This window comes from Podarcis bocagei, assembly GCF_964188305.1.
Source record: "Podarcis bocagei genome assembly, chromosome: 2".
NCBI classification, from domain to species: domain Eukaryota; kingdom Metazoa; phylum Chordata; class Lepidosauria; order Squamata; family Lacertidae; genus Podarcis; species Podarcis bocagei.
Window position 1 is genome coordinate 51,171,961 of NC_138126.1, and position 22,014 is coordinate 51,193,974.

The 22,014-nt window shown below is 41.4% G+C and overlaps 1 protein-coding gene across 2 annotated transcripts in view; it reads left to right on the forward strand.

Annotated features, from left to right (window-relative positions):
• FGD3 (FYVE, RhoGEF and PH domain containing 3) overlaps positions 1–6,052 on the forward strand; it is a 104,524-nt gene extending 98,472 nt beyond the window's left edge. For both annotated transcript variants that reach the window (XM_081185239.1, XM_081185240.1), the window contains 2 exons: positions 2,255–2,395; positions 4,516–6,052. In XM_081185239.1, the coding sequence (XP_081041365.1) occupies positions 2,255–2,395; positions 4,516–4,740 (366 nt within the window). In that variant the 3' untranslated portion in view covers positions 4,741–6,052. The remainder of the gene's footprint in view (positions 1–2,254; positions 2,396–4,515) is intronic.
• Positions 6,053–22,014: the final 15,962 nt, after the last annotated feature.

The window sequence follows — 22,014 nt, forward strand, 5'->3', positions numbered from 1 at the left end:
TTTTCCTGATCTATTAGCAGATGTGTAGTTTCTCTGGAGATTTGTTATACAAAACATAATAGGTACAGTGTTTCCATTCCTAGAGGCTCTTCTGCTTTTTTGATATGTGGTTCTGGGCAGATTATTGATTTAATTCACCACCACCACCACACCATTTGCATATCACAGAATAGGATTTTCTTTTTTTCTAAAGACTCCAGTGAAGTCAGTGGCAGGACACCAAACCCTCTTGCCATTTGCAGAACATAGCGCCGCTATTAATTCTAATGGTTTTTCTTCAGAGGTATTTTTCCATCTCAAGTGTGCTCATTTAGCCCACCTTTGTCTCATGCCTGTTCACATAGCCAGTGCAAGGATTTGTAGACTGTAAATTTCACACAGAAGATGCCACAGTTTAAGTTTAAAAAAAAAATCGAAAGTACATCTTACTAAGGGGAACAGAGCATATCCAACTCCTCACAGTTCTGTTTGTATGTTAAGGTGCAAATTGAGAGTTGTCAGGCAAATGCTGCTATTAGATGATGTAGTCTCACAAAAACCATCCCTGTGCAAGACCTATTGAAACAAATAGAAGTTGTGTCCTTGCATTTTGTTATGATGGTCACACACACACACACACACACACACACACTAATTAATTAATTAAATTTTCTGTTTTACAATTTAGAATGTTCATTTAAGCAACCTTAAAATAACAAAACTTCCCTTCTTTTTCCATGGTTCATTTTGCATAACATAAATCCCTGCATATTAACTAAACCATTCAGTATTCCATTATTAAAGGTAAAGGACCCCTGACAGTTAAGTCCAGTCACGAACAACTCTAGGGTTGCGGCGCTCATCTCGCTTTACTGACCGAGGGAGCCGACGTTTGTCCACAGACTGTTTTTCCAGGTCATGTGGTCAGCATGATTCAGCCGCTTCTGGCAAACCAGAGAAGCGCACAGAAACACCATTTACCTTCCCGCCGGAGCGGTACCTATTCATCTACTTGAACTTTGACGTCCTTTCGAACTGCTAGGTTGGCAGGAGGAGGGACCAAGCTTACCCTATTGCGGGGATTCGAACTGCCGACCTTCTGATCAGCAAGCCCTAGGCTCAGTGGTTTAGACCACAGCGCTACCTGCATCCTGATTCCATTATTACATCCATCAAAACTTATTTACACTGCTGAATTTATCTTAATGCTGCCAGTGTTTTCAGGTGTACACAATTTTCCCCACTATATTCAATAAACATTTTCCAATCTTCATTAAACGTATTTTATTCTTGTTTTCTTATTCTGTATGTTAGATCCGCAAGCTGCGCATGTTCCATGAGTTTAAGTTCCCATTCTTCCCATTCGCTCATTTGCCATTTTTGGGCTAACAAAACACGGGCCGCATAAATAACCTTTTTTTGATACATGGGAATTTCAGTCTGAATTATCCCCAACAGAAAGGACTCTGGGTTTTTTTTTAGAAAATGTTTTTAAACATTTTTTTCTCAATTCATTATAAATTATTTCCCAATACTATTTTACCCTTTTACAGGCCCATGGTCTTAACAATACTAGGTTTTGTTTGCTCACAAATTAATGAAAGTCATATATTATGGAGAGAGGAGATGTATGGAAATCCCAGCATTACAGACTTCAAAGATGTCTGGCATCTCTGAAGCAGCAGGCTTATGCTCTGCCTCGCAGCAATCCTATGTATACTTGCCTGGAAGGAAGTCCCACTGAACACTATGAGTCTTACTTCTTAATAAATATACATTGGATTTGGCTGTTCTCACCGATTTGGAGTGGAATTTAAAAAAAAAAAATCCCCTCCCTAAATAATAATTTTTAAACCCTGGAGATTTCATTTATCCTTGCAGCAGCACTTCGCTGTGACTCTATTCATTTGTGCTGAAGCAGCTTCCTAATTAATTTTCATTCTCCTTCCAACCTACTTTACGTATGAAAGTAGCTGTATCATCTTAATTGCTGTTCTCAACTTTGACTGTGGAGGTGGGGTTTTCAGCTTAACGTTCTCTAAAAACAGTTCAGCACCTACGTGCGAGTCTTTTAATCCTGATTATATGTAATGATGATTAAACCTCTGTATGCTTAAGGATTAATACCTTGGTAATCACACTTCTGCTCCCATGGACCATTCATGAACAAATATTTGAACATAAACCAATAAACCATTAAGGTGCATAATAAATTGTAAATGCCTTCAGCACAAGCGCTTGAATAAACACTGCTTGGTTTATTTGTTATATATAGAAGCAAAGCGTTTTGGGAGCAGAAAGCAGCCTTTTCAGCAGTCACCTCCTGTTCCAAGAAAAAGGAAAGACTTGGTGTAAAGTTTGGGTCACCATCCCTAAGGCTGAACCTCTCGTCTTATATCTACAAGGAGGCAGTCAGGTAAAAAGCAGAGCATCTTACATAGCTGTTAAAAATATATATAAAACAAGTCATACTGAGAAATGGTCTGAAACAGTTATTCCTAAGCTATGTGCCAGGGCTTGTGAGCATGCTGCGTGAGAACCGTACAGGTTCAGGAAACTAATGGATTAATTTGTAGGTTTTTGTGCATCTACTGTACATCCCACTGAGGCTGCCTGCCACGGCTGATCCAGTACTCTGCCCTTTTCCTTTCTTCAGTCAGCTTCCTCTGGGGAGAATTAGCTGCCCTCTAGGGAGGCAGCTCATTGCACCTTTTACTGTAAGCGCAGATAACTCTCACACTTCTTCAGCAGAGCAAGTACCCCCAATTTTAATTTGCAGGGGAACGTGTGCTCTGATATCAGATGATTTGGCTAGAAGGATTTGGCTTCCTATCAACAACAGAATGTCTTGCAGGCATTCAGAGAAAGCATTCTCGTCTTTTGAAAATGATAAATGAACTTCTTGCTTTCATCAAAAAGGTGTACAACTATGATAATTATTTATCCCACCCCCGTTTTTAAGAGATGCATTTCCCCCCACCAAAAAATGAAGATCTCAAAGGGTTTATTGAGCTTTGAAAAGCATTCATCCTCCCCAAAGATAAAAATCACAAGGCAGAGGAAGTAAGACTGCATGCCTTTAAATCTTCATTTGATTTATGAAGCTCGGCGTTCTGACAGTATTAGATCTGTGCACTTGCAGAAGTGCTGAGAATGTGTTTTGATAATGCATGAAACAAGTAGATTTCCTCAGCTCGGGCATACTTACAACTAAATCAAATTCACCAGATACATACAGGATTAATACAGTAATAGAAGCAATCTTCAGATCTCTCCCTGGCGTTTATACTGAGATGATAAAGAGGAGCAATATGTTGACTGACAGAATATGTAGAAAAATTGCTTTCCTATCCCAGTTGGGTTGAAAATCACTATGTGTGCAGTGTCAACATACGCGCATCAACAGTAGCTCCAGGAGCCAGTGAGAGCGAATAGTAGTAATTTGCGAATATTGTTATGAAAAAAAGAATCAGAGTGAATGCCTTAAAAAGCCCAGCAGCTTGGTGCATCTCTGTGCACGAATGCTCCCTGGTGCAAAGTGGTGGTTGGTTCTTCTCCAGTTATCATTCCTGCATTCCCACATGGATTTGTGAGGGAACTGCAGGGCACGTCAGCTAATGCAGCCTTAACAGTAGCTGCTCTTGTAATAAAGTGAAGAGAATGTTGCTTTCTTTGAAATATGCCTCTTTGCAGAATGCTGGTGGAATGTGCGCGTAGAATCACTAGAGAGGTTGTTATTGAGAGAAGGCAATCTGGGCCTCATAACTCTTGAAACCAAACTTTGTAACATTTGTTGTGGTTTTCTTTGAAAACCCCTCAAGGCAAAACAAATACACGAGTCAACCATTTTTGTGTTTGTTTAGTTCTGTTAAAAAACAAAATGAAAACCATGAACTAGATTCTAGATTCTTCCCCTCCCCTTTCTAAAAACCCAAGGCAGTTTACAAGTTAATACTGTTCAAGACCAAGGAGTGCAAAGAGGCCACTGCATAGCGAATTCTATAGAGACCACTTGCCACCCCAACTGTAGCTGGTTCAGTGATTAGGGGCAGGCAAGGCATCTTTCTGAATGCAGACTGCTATGATCTGTGGAATTTCACAGGGAAAAATCACTGATGTCTGAGAACATGGGCAGGGAGGCATCCCCTCAGCTCTTCATCATCCCAGGAGGTTTCTTCAAAGAGGAAGATTCCTCACAGCTAGTTCTTGATACAGTTTGGGGAGAGTCTCTTCCTTGACCTCTGTGTCATTAGCATTCCAGGGCTTCTTGGTTTCAGAACCATCCCAGCCCTGGTCCACAACACAATAATTCAGTCGTCATGATAAGATGACCTCTCACTAATAATTTCTTTAAAATACATGCTGATAAATGCATGTGTTTTATACAGTGTTTTATCTTCAAGTACTACTCATTCCTAGAAAACTCTTAAAATCGGGAAATAATGGCTATCCTCTTGAATTTTTTTCACCATTTTACCTGTCACCTGCTTTCTTTTTATTTTTGGTTTTGACTCCTTTTCTTTCGTGTGTGTTTAGGATGGACGGATTCCACGAAGCATACCCCTACCAGGATATGAAGTTGAATTTCCGCATTCTGGTGAGAAGTTTGACTCAAAACATGTTTTCAAACTCTGCCAGTCCCAACAGACTATGTATTTCAGTGCAGACGATGAAGAGTTGCAAATAAAATGGATGGATATTCTCACCAAAGCAGCTAAAGGGGAGATTTATGATCCAAGTGAAGGAGCCAGTGAGCCCTAAAGCCTTTTTCTGGGGTCCAAGATATATTTTGGGAGCAGGGGGCTGAACTCGATAATCATGGCACTTTCAAAATATGTATGGTTTTCTCTCCACCCCCTTATTATTGTACATTCATCACATACAGTACTGATTGTCTGGCATATATGTTAGATGGAAAAAGTAAGTGTAGTAATTAATGGTGTTCTTGTTGACATTGATGGAAAAGAAAAGAAGGAGCAAGCATTAATTTTATTGAAAGTAACTGCGGAAAAAAATCATAATTCAAGTTAGCCATCTTCAAACACCTAAAGGGCTGTCACATGGAAGATGGAGCAAGCTTGTTTTCTCCTGCTCCGGAAGGTAGGATCCGAACCAATGGCTTCAAGTTACAAGAAAGGAGATTCCGTCTAAACATCAGGAAGAACTTTCTGACAGCAAGAGCTGTTTGACAGTGGAGCAGACTCCCACGAGACGTGGTGGACTCTCCTTCCTTGGAGGTTTTTAAGCAGAGGTTGATGTATGATCTCATTGTGATTCCTGCATTCCAGGGGGTTGGACTAGATGACGCTTGGGATCCCTTCCAACTCTACAGTTCTTTGATTCTCTTACTCCACTCCCTCACCCTGTATTTTTGTTCCTTTCAATTGTTGTTTGAGTGAAGGATATGTATAGTCCGTGCGTTACAAAAGTGCTGCCTTTAAGTTAAATGTTGTACAAGGCTTGTGGCTGGCCACTGACATGCTGTTTTCTGTCTTCTGTTTTGGGATTTTTTAAAAAAAATAATGGTCTCCTCTGTGATGTAAGAACAACGTGATGGATCTGTTTCTTTTGGTAACTCTGTCCTTTCTTACAATGACTTTTTTCACTTGACAGATACTGTAGAATACGTTTGTAGAGTTTTCTGAAAGGCATTGTGGAAGACACCTTGAAATCTCAGATATCAAGTATTCCTATATATATAAATATAAATATTTTTGTTTTTTACTTTTACCCACACTTTTCTTATTTCTTTATACAACCTCCTTTTTAATGTATGCAATCAAAATGTTTTACACTGCAAACTGGGATGTTCCCAATAAATGGACAGTTTTAGTACACCCAGTAAAGGTGACCTTTTTTAGGACGATTAACTTTTTTGAGTAATCAAGGATTTATTTATATAATTTGTAAATACCACATGTTAAGCTTCTTCTTCTTTTTTTTACGAAAGTGATCTAACTGAAACTTAGTCTGTCAGTTAAGACACTTGTATAAATTGAATTTGTAATTTGTTTCTTGTGTACTTTTGTTTGCAAAAATATTTATGTATGCAAATAAAAACCCATGCCATTGATTCCTGAGCCAGGTATTCAACGTAGAAATTTTAGGTGGGTATCACCTAAGAGGTAAAACCAGCGTTCTTGGATTCAGCCACTTGCATCTTGTGGCTCTTCTGGTCCGTGAATCCTCTTGTTTTCCCCTCATCATGGCTTCCATGGCCATGTCCTATGCAGCTTGCCACACCTCTCCATTCCAATGTTCTCAGTATGCAGGCCAGGACTTCATCGTGCAGCCCGTGGACTCCTTTTGCAACACGATGCCATAAGAGAATGAGACCACACGCCCTTTCTACCAACCAGTCAGAAGAAAAAGAAAGGAAGCAGCATGTTGAGACACTACAGAAAAAGTGGAGCTGGGGCACTTGTCTGAGTAGGTGAGGAATTGCTGCAGGAGGCGATGTGTTGATCAGCGTTTGATTCTTCTCTGCCCTCATTCCTCCTCAGTAGCTACTACAAACCTGGTCGCAAGCCAGACCCGTCCCATCAGTCACCTGGGTTAAATGAACGGGGCATGACAGGGAGGGAGGTGGCAGGTGTGGGACTCCCATCAATCCTAGTCAACGGAGGAACATAAGTAGTGCACATAGCCATGGCTGTATGAAAAAGCAAAGCAGCTTGCACAGATACAATTTAAATTTATTTTTTAAAGGGGGAATCCTTGTGCAAGGGATTGCTTTGGCCAAATGGATTAAAAGCGCTCTTCCTTCCTGCAGTGCCCAAGACCAGGAAGTGGACCATGGCAGAAGTGGCGGGAAGGAGCGGGTTACTTTCTCAGTTGCTGAGGAGTGTTGGGTTGGCTGTTGGTGGAGTCAGAGCTTTTTGTCACTGTAAACAACATCTCGAATGAGCTAGACCAAAGCATTGTTTAACCGCGTGCACTCTTGTTGCTGTGTGGGATCTTTTAAATGTTTTGTTCCCTTCATAAGGCCATTTGGGCTAGTCTTCCTAATCAGATCCATCCACCCCATAGGAATTAATAGAGGAAATAGATTTGGAAATTTGTTGCTTTTGACAAGTAGATCGAAATATTCATGTTAAGATGTCTCCTCATGCTTCCCGCTGAAACGATGCAATCTAACTGTAGCTGAGCTTGGTATTAAAAGGGAAACAGGATAGGAGGGGGATATACGCATGATGAGCAAGGGAGATAGCTGCCGATTGCTTATACATGGGAGAAGATTCTTGTGAGTATCCGCATATAACAGTGGGCTTATCTCATCTGAAACACCATATGGTAAGAAGCAACAGACTAAGAAAGTGAGTAAAACAGTTCTACAATTAGCATTGCCAAACAAAGCAGTGACTCCAGTTTATGAAACAGGATTGGTCCATCTAGCTCACTAATGTCTACACTGGCTTGCAGGGGCAATCTGGGGTTTCAGACCAGGGCCTTTCTCAGTCCTCCCTTGAGATATCAAGAAGGAGTTGAAGTTTCCAGCATTTTTTATAACCTGAGATAGGAGGCAAAATGTATAGACACCATTGTTTTCATTTTTGGGTGAGAAATTATCTCGCGCCACTCTTTCACTGTTATACGTACTTGCCTGCCCCTTTGTAACATCCACACACACCCTTGAAAGAAAAATCCTACTGATGCCCATGAGAGGGAGAGACACGCTTGGAGGACAGTGGTATGTGTGTGAGAAAGGGGGTGTGTGCTTGTATATGTGCATAGTCTACAAAGGTGAGATGCGAGTGGAAGGGGAAGGGATATGCATGAATGTATGGCCTGCAAGACAGGGAGAGGTGCATATGTGAAGGGTGTGTGTGAGTTTGTGTGAGAGAAGCATGTGTATCTGTGGTCTGTATGTCTGGTGATTGCACCTGACCAAGAGGGTGATGTCACCTTATGTATATTTTATATATATTTTTCTTGTTACTGGGAAGGCTCCCTGTTTTTCTTAGGCAGCAAGACCACTCTGTGGGGGGAGGGGGAGAGAGAGAGAGAAATCACACAATTGGGACCAGCAGGACATAGCTGACTTCCAGAGTAAGCCTTAGGTTGTCCAAGGAGAGGGGCAATGAAAGTACTCTTTCTAATGTTGTGACATGCCATGGCTCCATAGCCATTTTGTAAGCAGTGCCCACAGCAGGTTATGTATCCACAGCAGTGACCAGAAGAGGAATGGCCACTAGGAGAAGCACACCATGGTTTCTGCAGCAGCAAATCAAATACCCTTTCACCTGCCCCACCTGCAATAAAACATTTCTCTCCTGGATCGGTCTCTGCAGAAACAGCAGGCTCAGTCATTCTCCAACAGTTTGTCCTTACCCCTGAAGACACACACTTCCATTGTCTCTTGAGGCAGATGGACGCCGCTGCCGCCACCAACAACTTTCTCAAAATATAAAATGAGCCTATTGGTCCAAGAAAGACAGGTTTCAGACAGTTACAGCGTCTACTGCTATCTGCCTCCTTGAGTAGACAAAGTATGTTTTTATGTGCATCACTCTATAAAAAAGGCTCACAATCCGATGACAGATTTTTCTTTTTGGTTTGTCTTCTCACAGACATGTTTCTCCCGATCTGGGTTGCAAACAGCTATTGAAAGAGACTACTTTTTATGTAGTCACAGAACACATAAGGCAAGCCTCTCCCCATGGGGAAAGGAAGCCAGAGCTGTTCTTGTATTCCCACCACTGCTAGAAAGATTCCTAGTTCAGTTAGTCATCTGAAGCCCAGAATCAAATCCATGTTTGGTTTACGAAGCTTCCTGCTTAGCCTTGGGCAAGCTGCAGTTTCTCTTCCGAAAGTGCCGTGGTTCTGTGGCTAACACAGTGCTATGAGTTTCTGGGAGGAAGAATGGGGGTGGCCAGGGGAGAACTGCAAACTTATAAATAACAAATAAGGCATCTGCTGAAGGGCAGAGCTACATGCGCTCAGACTAAGCAAGAAAGGAAAGTTACCGGTAACTTACAGGTAAAGTAGCTGTGAAACATGATTATTTTAGAATATAAAAAATAGAAGAGTCAATGGGGAAACAAGGGAGAGAGGCAGAAATGTGAGTAGATGCTGTTACACTTACTAAATGATTGTAGCTGGGAAGAGAAGCCAAAGGCTTGCATGAGGAATAGTTTTAAGATGACTGTCTAACAGCAGTCCACATCTAAATATCAAAATATGGTAAACAATATTAGAGGTCTTCAATTGTAGATTCTAAATGGATTGTCTCCTAATCCATTACAAGGTCTCTTTAAACTGGACAGTGTTAGTCATGTTAAGCTCCTGTGACAAATTCCCTTTCCATTGTTGGCCTTGACTTTCCTGCACTAGTTTATTACAGTGAAGTTACATGGATGTAACTTTCCTGACTTTTCCATATATTCTTTCATACATCTATAGTGCTTCTCTAGCATCCACAGGGTCTGACCAGATGCCTGTGGGATGCCCACGAGAAGGACCGGGGCAGCAATAGCCCTGTCCCGCTGTCGTTCCCCACTTCTGCCTTCATTTCTTTCACTGTGTACAGTACGTGTACTCCTAAATATTTGCTTACATGCAGTGGCTGGGATCCAGCAAGCTACTTTAGCATGCCCAGTGAGATATTGACTTTTCTTTAGAGAGCAAATCCACAATTCCACGTTGTAAGCTGCTTTTGAAAGCCCGCTTAGGAGCATTTGTACCATCTTGGGAACATTTATTTATTATTATGTTTTATTATCCTTTTCAGTCAAATAAGAGTTCCAGAGCAGTCAGCAATCTGGTGGCAAAATGATGCCAGGCTGCCTGCCTTCCTGGAAGAGTGCATGCCATAGCCACCCAGGGATGTGCGTCTTTTGGAGTTGCACTCCTGCACAAGTCGCATGACTCACATGAGAGCACGCCCTCCCAAAAAACACATGTTTCTGGGCCATGCTTTCGCAGGAGCCAGGTGGCTCACGCAAGAGCATAGCCCTCTGAAATGGGTGTCTTTTGGGGCTGCACTCTTGCAGGAGCCCAAGTGGGACATCCTGGGATCCAGTCAGAAGTCAGGATGACCTCTGTAATTCCAGGATGTCCCACTGAAACAGGAACAGTTGATGGGTATGTGATGAACTTTTGATTCAGTCTGTTTTTATCATGGCCTAGCATGCAAGGGCTAAAAGTCTGGATGTGATATGTTAAAGGGAACAGAAGATGAAAGGGATTCTGGCAGAGGATTGGGGGAGAATAAAAGATAGCATTAGTTTTTTCTTAAAGCAGATCTGACTGTTGACCAGATTCCAATGAACCATACAGCTAGCCGATTCAAAATACAGTGGCACAATTGCTAACTAGGACTGGCCAGTCAAAAGGAATAACCCTTGCGAGTTTTGAAATGATAATGAGGCATATTGGAGGGTATGCCATTGATTTTGATTTTCATATCCCAAGTAGAGCTTTCTGTGAACCAAAGTACTGTATTTTTCGGCCCATAGGGCGCACTGGCCCATAGGGCGCACCTAGTTTTTTTTTGGGGGGGGGGAAATAAAGAAAACAAAATTTATTCCCCCCCCCAGGCATGGGGCTGGGGCGGGGGAAGCCCGAGCTTCCCCCGACCCCAGCCCTCAGAACACGCAGCTCTCCAAAAGCCATGGGAGAGCTGCGCGACTTCACACAGCCCTCCCACGGCTTGCAGAGAGCTGCGCAAAGCCCAAAGCCTGGGGGCACTGAGCTCAGTGCACCCCCAGGCTTCGGGGTGCAGGCAGCTCTCTGAAAGCCGTGAGAGGGCTGCGCGAAGTCACGCAGCTCTCCCACGGCTTGCGGATAGCTTCCTGAAGTCTGGAGAGTGAGAGGGGTCGGTGCGCACCGACCCCTCTCGCTCTCCAGGCTTCAGCGAAAGCCTGCATTCGCCCCATAGGACACACACACATTTCCCCTTCATTTTTGGAGGGGGCAAAGTGTGTCCTATAGGGCGAAAAATACGGTATATTTTTTAAAAATGTGTGAATTATTGAGAATGTTCCCTCCTTCCACTCCTCTCCCCATTGCCATTATTTCTTCTCTCGGCACCTGCAGTAGAAAAAAAAAATCCTTAGGGTTTCTTTCTTATCCAAAAAGTCATTTCAGCTCTTCCGCAGTCTACATTTTCCTCACAACATGCAGTGGATGGAAATTGTTTGTGTACTTATATGGATTCATAACTGGGGCTTGTAAATAGGTGAACCCATTAGTGCCTCCCTCTCTGCCTGTTGCTTTTACAGATCAGTGGATTTTACGCTGATTTTGTGACTTTTGCTTCATATCTTTTTCTTTTTTAAAAATAGAGAACATTTTAAATCCATCAGTGCATGTTTCTGTTGACAGCAAGGGAGGCAGACTTATGGATACTTTTTTAATATACTAAAGTTAGGAGCTTTGGTTTCAAATATTTGATAACCTCAAATACCTGTGTCTTCACTCAAAACCTAATCTTATTCTAGAATCCAGATTTATTCTGCAGGGGCTAGATGTTGGTGGATAATGAAATAACAGGATGTCTGTGATCGAAAAGGTAGTTTATTGGCATAGTTGGTAGCTTCAACAGTGACCTGGGCCATAACTCTTGCTCAAGCTTGAAAATAAATCATTTTCCTATACTTAAAGTCCCTTTGCTTCTACCTCAACCCTCAGCCTCTCCACAATTCCATATTGAAAATGAAACAATCTTGGTGTGTTTATGAGGCACAGTATTTTTTTTAATGTACAGTTAAACTCAACTCAACCGCAAACTGTTTTAACTCTACAGAGGCCTTAGAGACTCTTATTGGTAGCTATTCCAGTGTTTACATTACAATCCTAAAAGCTGATACCAGCTTGTCATTAAGGGATTGTATCTATCATTTGAGCTTCTTTATACTGAGTCAGGCTATTGGTCTATCTATAGTTCAGTTCTGTCTACACCAGTGTAGAGCCAGTGTGGTGTAGTGGTTAAGAGCGGTAGTCTCATAATCTGGTGAACCGGGTTCGCTAGTCACACTTCTCTGAAGTCTCTCAGCCTCACTCACCTCACAGAGTGTTTGTTGTGGGGGAGAAAGGGAAAGGAGAATGTTATCCGTTTTGAGACTCCTTTGGGTAGTGATAAAGCGGGATATCGAATCCAAACTCTTCTTCTTCTTCTCTACACTGACTACCAACAGCTGTCCAAGGTTTTAAGCCGGGGACATTCCTAGTCCTACCTAAAGATGCTGGGAACTGAACCTGGGACCATAGGTCTGTATGACAGATGCTCTTACCACTGCACCACAGCACTTCTTCAGACATGCAGTTTGGTCTGGAAGATATCTGTGGATCTCCTTCTGAAATTAAAAAGCCCTCAAAATTTGCCCACTGTTTTCGGTGGATGTTGGGTAGGCAAAGTAAAATGTATAAGCTGGTATTCTTCCTGTTGTTAAATCATATGTTCCGTATCATTTGCACTTGAGATGCTCCATCTAGTGCAGGGATGGGAAACGTGTGATGCTACACATGCAGCTTGACTGCAACTCCCATAATTCCTGATCATTGGCCATGCTGACTGGAGCTAATGGGAACTGGAGTCTCAACAATGTCTGAAGGGCCAAATGTTCCTCATCTATTATCTAGTAAATTAGGTATCTGCACCATTAGCTAAATTTGCAATATCCATAGGCAGATCCTACATAGCTTTATTTTAAAAAATGGAAGTAATCTAATCTTGCTGTCATCTATCCATGTCAACTGTGTTGAAACCAATGGGAAGTGAAGTAAAAGGCAGTAATTCAAAATTACTTCTGAGCAGTAGCTGTGGAAGCTGGCACTTGGGGATAAGATTGCTGTGCACTCTCATATCCTGAACTCCTTTTAGTTCTCTGCTTTTTGAGTTCACTGTTCAAAATAATACATGAGTGTAATGCAGTACAAAATAATAGGAATTACTGTATAATCAAGATGGCAATTTCTGGAAACTTCTGACTACGCTAAGTTTTAGGTATTGTAGTTAGCTTTCCATCGGAGTTTCTAAGCATGATTACAAAGAAGTAGGATTCCACAATACTACATAGAATTAAGGCATTTAGCTTTGTTTTGCATTGTCTTTTCTATGTACTTATCACAAATTGTGTACTTATTTTGTATGTGATAAAGTTTGTGTGTGTTTTAAGTTGGATTGAATAAATGAAGCACCCTTTCCCATGCTCTGAGATGGAAAGCAGTTCAAATTAATTTCAAAAGTTTTATGAATATTTTGTGCTTTTGCTCATCCTATGAATCTCTCTCACCCTCAAGCCTTGCTTTGTTTTTCAAGGTTATTTCACTGAGTTCCAGTAAACTGGGGGGAGCTGTTAAAACTGCTGAAATCACATCTATCCTTACTCCAAATGCATCCTGATAATGCTGCAGGCGGTCTGTTTGATATATTCAAGTAAAGCCATTCATATGAATAAATATTATATTCATTGTAAAGTTTAGACCACATTCCAATGTGTGTTTACTAGAAATTAAGTCCCAATGAAATCAATGGGATATACTAAAAAATAAGCATGTCTATGAAGAATTTAAATGGTATGCTTTAAATCTAGTCCATGGAAGAAAATGAAAAACTCAAAACGTTTGCTTATTGGCTCACAAATTCACAAGGAGTCTTTCTTTTTGTGAACTTCCAGCAAGTGTGCAGCTTTGCCTGTTTGGTCTCCCACCCCCCAGTGTGAAGTTGAAATTTTAATTTCCCAAAGTCAGTGTATACAAACCTGGCATTGTTTGGATTGTTCCCGATGACTTGTGGACTGGAAACTCAAACTCATAACTAGGGGTTGTATCATGATATTGTATGAGCCAAACTTCACTTCCCTCTTTTCTCCCCATGCATGGCCAGCACCCATCAAATCTGCTCTGCAGTTCCTACAATCCTCCAGAGCATATTTGGGTGTGTGTGACAGAGAGCACCAAAGGGAGGAAAGGGAAGGGAATTTCCATTGTGCAAGTGGAAGTCATTCTGCAATAACTTTGTTAGATTCAACCCTAGATATGTCATAACCATAGGCTGCATTACTCATTTTTCCAGTTATAAATTCAGTTCTCTACATTTCCACATCAGTTTGTAATATATAATTTTAAATCTTCATGAAAATTGATCAGTATTCTAGTATACATTTATCCCAGTCCTACACATTGTTGTATGCAATTCTACTGAATATGCACATTTTTGCAAGCAATTTCACTGACTGTACAGTGGTACCTCGGGTTACAAACACCTCGGGTTACAGACTCCACTAACTCAGAAGTAGTACCTCGGGTTAAGAACTTTACTTCAGGATGAGAACAGAAATCGCGCAGCGGCAGCAGGAGGCCCCATTAGCTAAAGTGGTACTTCAGGTTAAGAATGGTTTCAGGTTAAGAACGGACCTCTGGAACAAATTAAGTTCATAACCAGAGGTACCACTGTAATGAATTTTGTATGTTAAATAATATATGCATTTTTATGTACACATTACACGTAATTTGGTTGGAGAGCTGCACTCCCAAATTTGGAGAATGATGATTTTTGATGCATATCTGCATCACTTCATGTGTTTTTGAAAATGTGAATTAGGTAGGTTCACATTAAAATGAAGCCAAACTGGATTCCTCCCCTATCCCTAGTCATGCCAAGGGTTATGGGTCTGTGCATGACTAGAATGGGATACCAGAGCCATCATGCTGCTTATTGTTTTGTCTCTCTACTAATTCCTGAATGTCATATGCAGTTTGGTTCATCTTATTGCTTTCCAGTCTGGGTGTTCCATGATAGCTGTTCATTGGCAGTATTTGCTGTGTGTGCTGGCTGTCACAAGCAATCATGTTCAAGATCCCTCATGGCTTTTTAACATGTTAATATCTAAAGTTACGGCAGAATGCAGCCCCTGCAGCACAGGACTCGGCCACAGAAATGCCAGGCCCATGTGCAAAAAGGGAACGCAAATGTTCAGCTATGCTATCACAGAAATGAATGGAGGGCACCAATGGGTCATGCAAGAACTCTGAGTGCGCATGAGAGGTTAACTGAGTTTGGCAATCATGGCAAATGGACAAAATCTCTGTAGTGGTCAACTTTCTCAGGAGCATAGTCTTCATAATGAGGTGTCAACACCTCTTTGAATGATACAGGATATAACCATTCAGAATCAGTTACGGGCATTTTTCAACATTATGCTCAGAAGAAATGGATGTGGATCAAATACAACAGTCATAATGGATTGTGGGTGCCAGGGCAGCTGAGTAAAAAATAAAATAAAATCGGACGAATTCCTTGGGACTGTCTATATAAGTAAAGCTTCCAAAAAGTTTCCATGACTTAGCTCCCACATTAAACAGTGTTATAATTACTTGCAGGTCAAAATATGCCTCATGCCTCATTTACACATATTAATAAGGCTGGGTCTGGGAGAAGAACCATTTCTCCCATTAGCTGAGGGTAATGGAAAGGAAACCCTTTAGATCAACACATTCCAGCGACAGTCTCTGTAGGGCACTTTGCAACCTTTCAGATGTACTGCCCCAAATCATTTTTCTTCCTGACTAAACATTGGGTCTCTCTCTCTTTCCACTGAATTAAGCAAGCTGTCTATTTCATACAGAAGCCCACACAGAATTGGAGTAGGATTTACAGCCTATGATTTGAGGATGTGGCAAACTGAAATTGATGAAATGTACACTTAACTCTCCCTCCATCTGATGCCTTTCAGTGACTGATCTGCTATTGCCATGGACATAAAATCTGAGGAAAGAACTAACAATTCAATTTTCTTCTCATTCCCCCCCCCCCTTTACCTTGCAGAGAAGTTAGAGACTGAACATTGACGATGTATTAAAAGAAGACATTTGTTCTCTTTGGAAAACTGCCCCGTACCCAAACTGATCTCCCAGAACACTTGTATGATTTCTTTCAGTCCTTCCTCTAAACCTGCTTTTTCTGGAAAGCTTTTGGCACAACCTCTCAACCCCATTATCGCTCTGTGACTGAAATAAAGGAAAATTCTACCCCCAGCTCCCACCTGCCTCCTTTCCCTTCCTTCTTCCCAGTGTTAAATTGTAGCCCGAAAGACCCTTTGTGGAGGAACTTCTCCTCCTTTACTTTGTAAAATGACATACATATTGATCACATAGAATTCATATGAGGTGCTGATTTAACTTTCCAGTATGGGCTGGGAACCTTTTTCAACCTGAGGGCTGCATTGCCTTCTGGATAGCCTTCCAGGAGGTGTATGCCCTCTGGTAGGACCAGAGGCAAAAGGGGGCAGAGTCTTGGTTCCACATACACTTGCATTGTCAGAGTTGAAGGACATGTTCCAGTCAGGCAAAAACACTCAGGGAAAGTGCAAAGCAGAGCCAACATATCCCAGAGGAAAGCCAGGATGTGCGTCTTTTGGGGCCAAGCTCACACACGAGTCATGAGACCCACATGAGAACATGGTGCCCCCAAATGCATGTCTTTTGGGGTCACGATCACACACAAGAGCACAGCTCCACAAAACTGAATGTCCCAATTAAATTGGGACAGTTGAGGGATTTGCTATAAGCAGTTGGCTAGGAAGGGTATGTGGCCCAGGGAGAGTCCTGGGGGCCACACAGACAGGCTTGCAGAGTCACATTTTGGCCCCTGAGACCTTTGCATACAAAGCAGATGCTCTGCCGCTGAGTTATGGTCCTTCCCCCTCCAAATCAGGAGTGGATAAACAGTAAATAATCTTAAAACACAAGCAACAGACATTGCAAATTAAGCAGTGAGATTAACTAAGAAGTGGCACTGCAAATCATGTTAGGCAAATTGTTTATTTTGCTTCCTTGGATTGCTATTAGATTTTAGGAAAGTGAGAAATGAGTTGTAAAAAAATTCATTTAGAATATCTTAGGAAATATGCAGGTTCAAAAGCACGCATTCTGCCATGCAGGTTTTAATGAGACAGCACAGTAGACAATGTCAATCGTTACAATATCACGCTAACCTTTTATAAGTTCTTCAGTAGCTCAGTTGCAAATAAAGAATAAAGCATCTGAAGAATGAATGAGTAGGCAGGCCTGTCCTGTTCTCTAGTGACATTAGAGCCCCACAACCACAAAATCAATTTATGCATTACAATATAGATTACCACTGTAATGCAAATAATAAATTTGTTCAACATGCCCTGCCTGTACAGTTGAAAAAAAAACCTGCAAATTTTCTTGCAAAGACTGATTGAAATTGATCTCTGTCAGTAAAACAAGACCTTTGGTCTGTACACATTGGGTTTGTAATGAAGATCTGCAAATCAAATCAGTTTGGTGTGCAAACAAGTCTTGAGGGAACTTTTTTTAAAAACAAGTCAATTCCCTCTCCACTTCCTTCCCACCCGCTAAAAAATGTCATTTGCTGGCAGCTGTGACGACATGCTACAAGTGGGTACAACCTAGTTCGTCTTAGAACAGTTTTTGCCTGGATGTTTTATTTCTGGAATGGTGTCAGTAGAAATATGTTGAGCACGTCAAGGAATGTAACATGAGGCCTGAGTCTCATTTGCTACAACTTTATTAATCTGTCACTAAGAGACTTGCTAAATAAATCAAGAGGAATGTGTCTAATCAAAAAGAATATCTGAGCAATGCAGTAGTAATGGAGAAGGAGTATCAAAATTCCTTTTTTAAGAAAGAAGAAGGAGAAGGAGAAGGAGAAGAAGGAGAAGGAGAAGGAGAAGAAGAAGAAGAAGAAGAAGAAGAAGAAGAAGAAGAAGAAGAAGAACAACAACAACAAACAACAACAACAACAACAACAACAACAACAACAACAACTTTAATATAATCTATCCTTTCCTGGATCCATCACTGTGACTGGAAGCTCTGGTGGGCTCCAAGGTGTGGAGTGCCTTCGATCAGTTTCAGCTGGTGGTTCAGCTATGACTCTATCTGGACAGGCATTGCCTGGTGTCATTGGTCTAAACTTTTATTTTTGGATTAGATCGCTGCAGTGTGTTTCATGTGTTGGAGGACAGTTTGGAAGCTGCAGCTAGTGCAGAATTCAGCAGCCAGATACTGATGAGCACGGGGGGGGGGGGGGCAGGCAAACAAACATATAACTTCCCTTTTGTCTCAGCTGCACTGAATGACAATTCGTTGCCAAGCCCAAATCAAAATGCTGGTTTTAATCTATGAAACCTCACATGGCTCAGCATACAAATACCCCCTGGATTCCCTGTCTCCACAGGAGCCCATCCTAAGATCATCCTTTGACTCCCTTCTCTGCATACCCTCCTCCACAGGGCAGCAGTGATAGAATGGGTCTGTTCAGGGGCTGCCCCACATTCTGTGGGATGCTCTCCTAAGGAAGCATAACAAAAGAACGTCAGAAGAGTCCTCCTGGATCAGGACAAAGGCCCATCTAGGCCAGTCTCAGTTCTTGCAGTGACCTACCAGACGCTTGTGGGGAGCCCCAAAACAGGACTGGAGTACAACAGGGCTGAGCACTGGCACCGTGTTTGACATCTTTTTGCCACCAGCTGAAAAGAGATTTATTCTCCCAGGTGGTTGGGCACCAACTGAGGTTTTTGTGGCCATTTTGGAGATTCTTGGCTGTTCATCCCAGTGTCGTACGTTTTTGCTTTGACAGGTATGTTGTTACAAATTTTATTATTATTATTACTATTCACTTTACTTTTATGAGTTGCTTCAGTACTTTTTGTGGAAAGAGACAAGCACTTCTAACGATGATGACAATAACTAGAGACAATTCTATGGTTCTATGTGGTGCTTTTTTAAGAGAGAAAAAGGTGCCAGTACTCACCATGAAGTTGTTACAGTAAGTGCCACATTTTTAACATGGGGTGGTGGCGGCGGCAGTACCATGTGCCCTTGAGTATGACCAGAAAAAGCACCAATTGTATGAGGTGTATATCACCCTGGCTGCTAGCTCAGTTGGTAAAGCATCAGAGTCTTAATCTCAGGGTCGTGGGTTTGAGCCCCATGTTGGGCAAAAGTTTTCTGCACTGCTTGGACTAGATGTCCCTCAGGGTTCCTTCCAGCTCTACAATTACGGTATATGATTCCATGATTCTAAGAGCCCAGGCTGACTTGCAGCACTGGCATGCATGTTCTGTGGGAATGCATAAGAGCTTTTCCCAAGCAGGGAGCTTGCCAGAATTAGCATCGCAACCCGAGGACTCCCCAAATGCCTGGCATAATTTGTGCCATAATTCATTTAGCCCCTACGAGAAGGTGCTAGTTTTCACAAATGGCATCTTCACATGTCTGGATCCTGCTTTTATCTCACCAACATTTCCCATTTGCTTCCAAAGTGTAACATTTTAAATTGAGGGTTAGTTTATTTTAGCTATACCATCATATTATATTCATCATAATTATTATTAATCATTTTTCATACCACTTCCCCTGATGAGAGACAAGGCTGCTTACATAAAATAAGAACTGCCAAAAATATAGGGGGGGGGGAATACCATGTGTTGTAAAGTCCATGCCCTCATGTTTGCTAGAAGTCAAGCTATGTTTTAAAACAAATTTTCACACACTAAATTGCAAAACTGCTTATGAAACAAATAAGTCATCCACAGAGCAAGCTTTGAAATTCTAAGCATTGCCTGTTGTGTAGGTTAACCAAAGTTTAGTACCTGAGCAACACACCTTATTTTCACCCCGTGCTTGTTGTAAATGAAAGCCTTTTGCCTATGCAGGACACAACTGGGGAGACAAATGGGAAATCCATTTTGTTCCTGGAGGCATGGATTAACAAATCAATTAGTTGGACTTAATACTGTTGCCGCGCAATTTTCTGTGTGAGTGCTTTTCTATTAATTTTTCAATCTAGCTAAATGGGGGGGGGTTAGTGTGGTGGGGGCGTTGGGAAGCAGGCCGAGGCAAAACAAGTTACCTCACAATGAGAGGCAAAAAAAAAAGCTATGAGGGGAGTGAGGGGTCCTAGTCAATTATTTGTATATTCTCATGGCTTCGGATAAAATGTGCTAATGACAAGAAAATCCTTGCCGTTTGAAGCCACTCAACAGCACCTTTTGCCATGTTTGGTTCTCTAAGGTCTGGCCTTGTTCCTAATTGTTTAAAAGAAGTTGACAAAGTAGCTTGGTGTGTGAGCTTGATCTAGCTCTTGGTTGCACCTGACAAAATCATCATGAACTTCCTCTCCCTCTCCTTTTCCTGCATGCCCCCCCCCCCCCGGCAAATCAGCTCCAGGGACCTTTGGAGACCCCAGAACCGATTAGTGGGGCCACACAGGGAGCATGAGCAGGCAGAGGTCTTTACACTAACAGGCCGACTTTGCTGGATGCAAACACAAGTTTGTGCATTGACATTCTATAGAAAGTCATTGCCTTGTTGATGGGAACTTCCTTCTATGCTTTGCTTTATGTGTTGCTTTACCTTTGTGGTCTTATCTAATGTGCAACTGATTGTCAGGGGAAGAAGCGGGATAGTAATAAATAGAGTAACAACAACAACATCTATTATTATACTACTCATTTGTTCCTTTTCTCTGCTACTTGTTATTCCATGAATGCTAAGTCTCCTCAGTACTCTTTGGTGAGGGACTTTGTGAAATGCTTTCAACTGCCAAAAGTACACCATGTCTATCAAATCATTCCCATCTCTCTGCTTTTTGAAACTCCTGAAGAATTCTAAAAGGTTAATGAGACAGGACTTACCTTTGCAGAAGCCATGCTGATTATTCAGCAGGGCTTTTTCTTCAGTATACTTGTATATTCGTATCTTTAATAATGCTATTCACCAATTTACCTGGTGTGGATGCTAGCTGCCCAGTCTGTAATTTCCTTGATTCCCCCTGGTCTTTCATTTTCTCATCTTTCTGGGAAGATCCGAAAGGGGGAGGTTAAGCCTGAATTACAATGTCTCTTTTGATACTGCAGGAAATGATCCAGTTTTATAAGGAAGCATTTACCCTCTAGGTTTACAATAGTTTGGACGAAACCCAGTCTGACTTGCAGCTTTTATAAGGAACATTTTAATATTATGATTTTTTAATAAAAAATATTTTTCAAAATACAGTATTTGACTCATCTCTGAATCATGTATTTTTATTTATTTTGATTCTACAGCTTGTGACGTTTCACTGGGCTATTGTAATGCAACATGAAGCTCTTGACAGACACAACCATGTTATTTTCTCTTTTGTTCAACTTCCAAAAAGCAGAATTAGCCATGCAACACCGAATCCTTATGAAACAAACCTTACTTACACCTGTATCATTCTTTAGATTTTCATGGTTCTATGCTGTAGCATCTGTTGTTACTTATTATTCAAGAATTGTTACATGTTCTTCAAGAGTCTTCAAGAGTAGGGAACAGTCACGCTGCTGTGCTGTTATCTGACACGCAATTGGTTAGGTTAACAGAAAATGTATTGCATGAAATGAAGAGGAGACAAGGTTAAACAAAATATGGTTTAATAAATACTGCTGTGAGAGCTGCAGATCTGAACCAATCGAGGAAGAGAAGACGCATGATAGGAACAATATTTTTAATAAATCAAATTATAAAAAATAAAAGCCATGAACCCCAGCCTCAGTGAAGATGATCCAGTTTTTTTGCTTTGTATACATTTTAAGACTGAAATCAAGTCATTCCCCTCCCCCTCTTTTGCCCAATGTTATTTCATCCAAAATAACAGATCCTGCCCTTGGTGCTGAAGTCAGTATCACATGTACTTTTTTTTTAAAGTAATGTTTATAATGGGGCTAGAGAAATTCTGGTTACACAGTCCTTCCAATCTCCAGAGTCTCTGTTGCTTGTTTTCTTGAGAGGGCTGTCATTTTTTAATTACAAGTTGCAACATTTCTAAACTTGGCCATTCCCCTTAGACCATCTATGATTTCTTTCTGATTCCCCCTCCTCTCTCTCTTAAGAGTCTTTTGCATTTTACATTCTGTAACTTTTTATCCTGTCCTTCGTGAACTATAAATAGATTATATTTTGTATTCATTTGGTCAGGTGGACTTTCATCCTTTGTAATTTATGCTAAAATGAATCTAGTAGTTTTTAAGGTACCACAACACCCTCTGCCATTCTGTGTACATACACAATACTGCATAG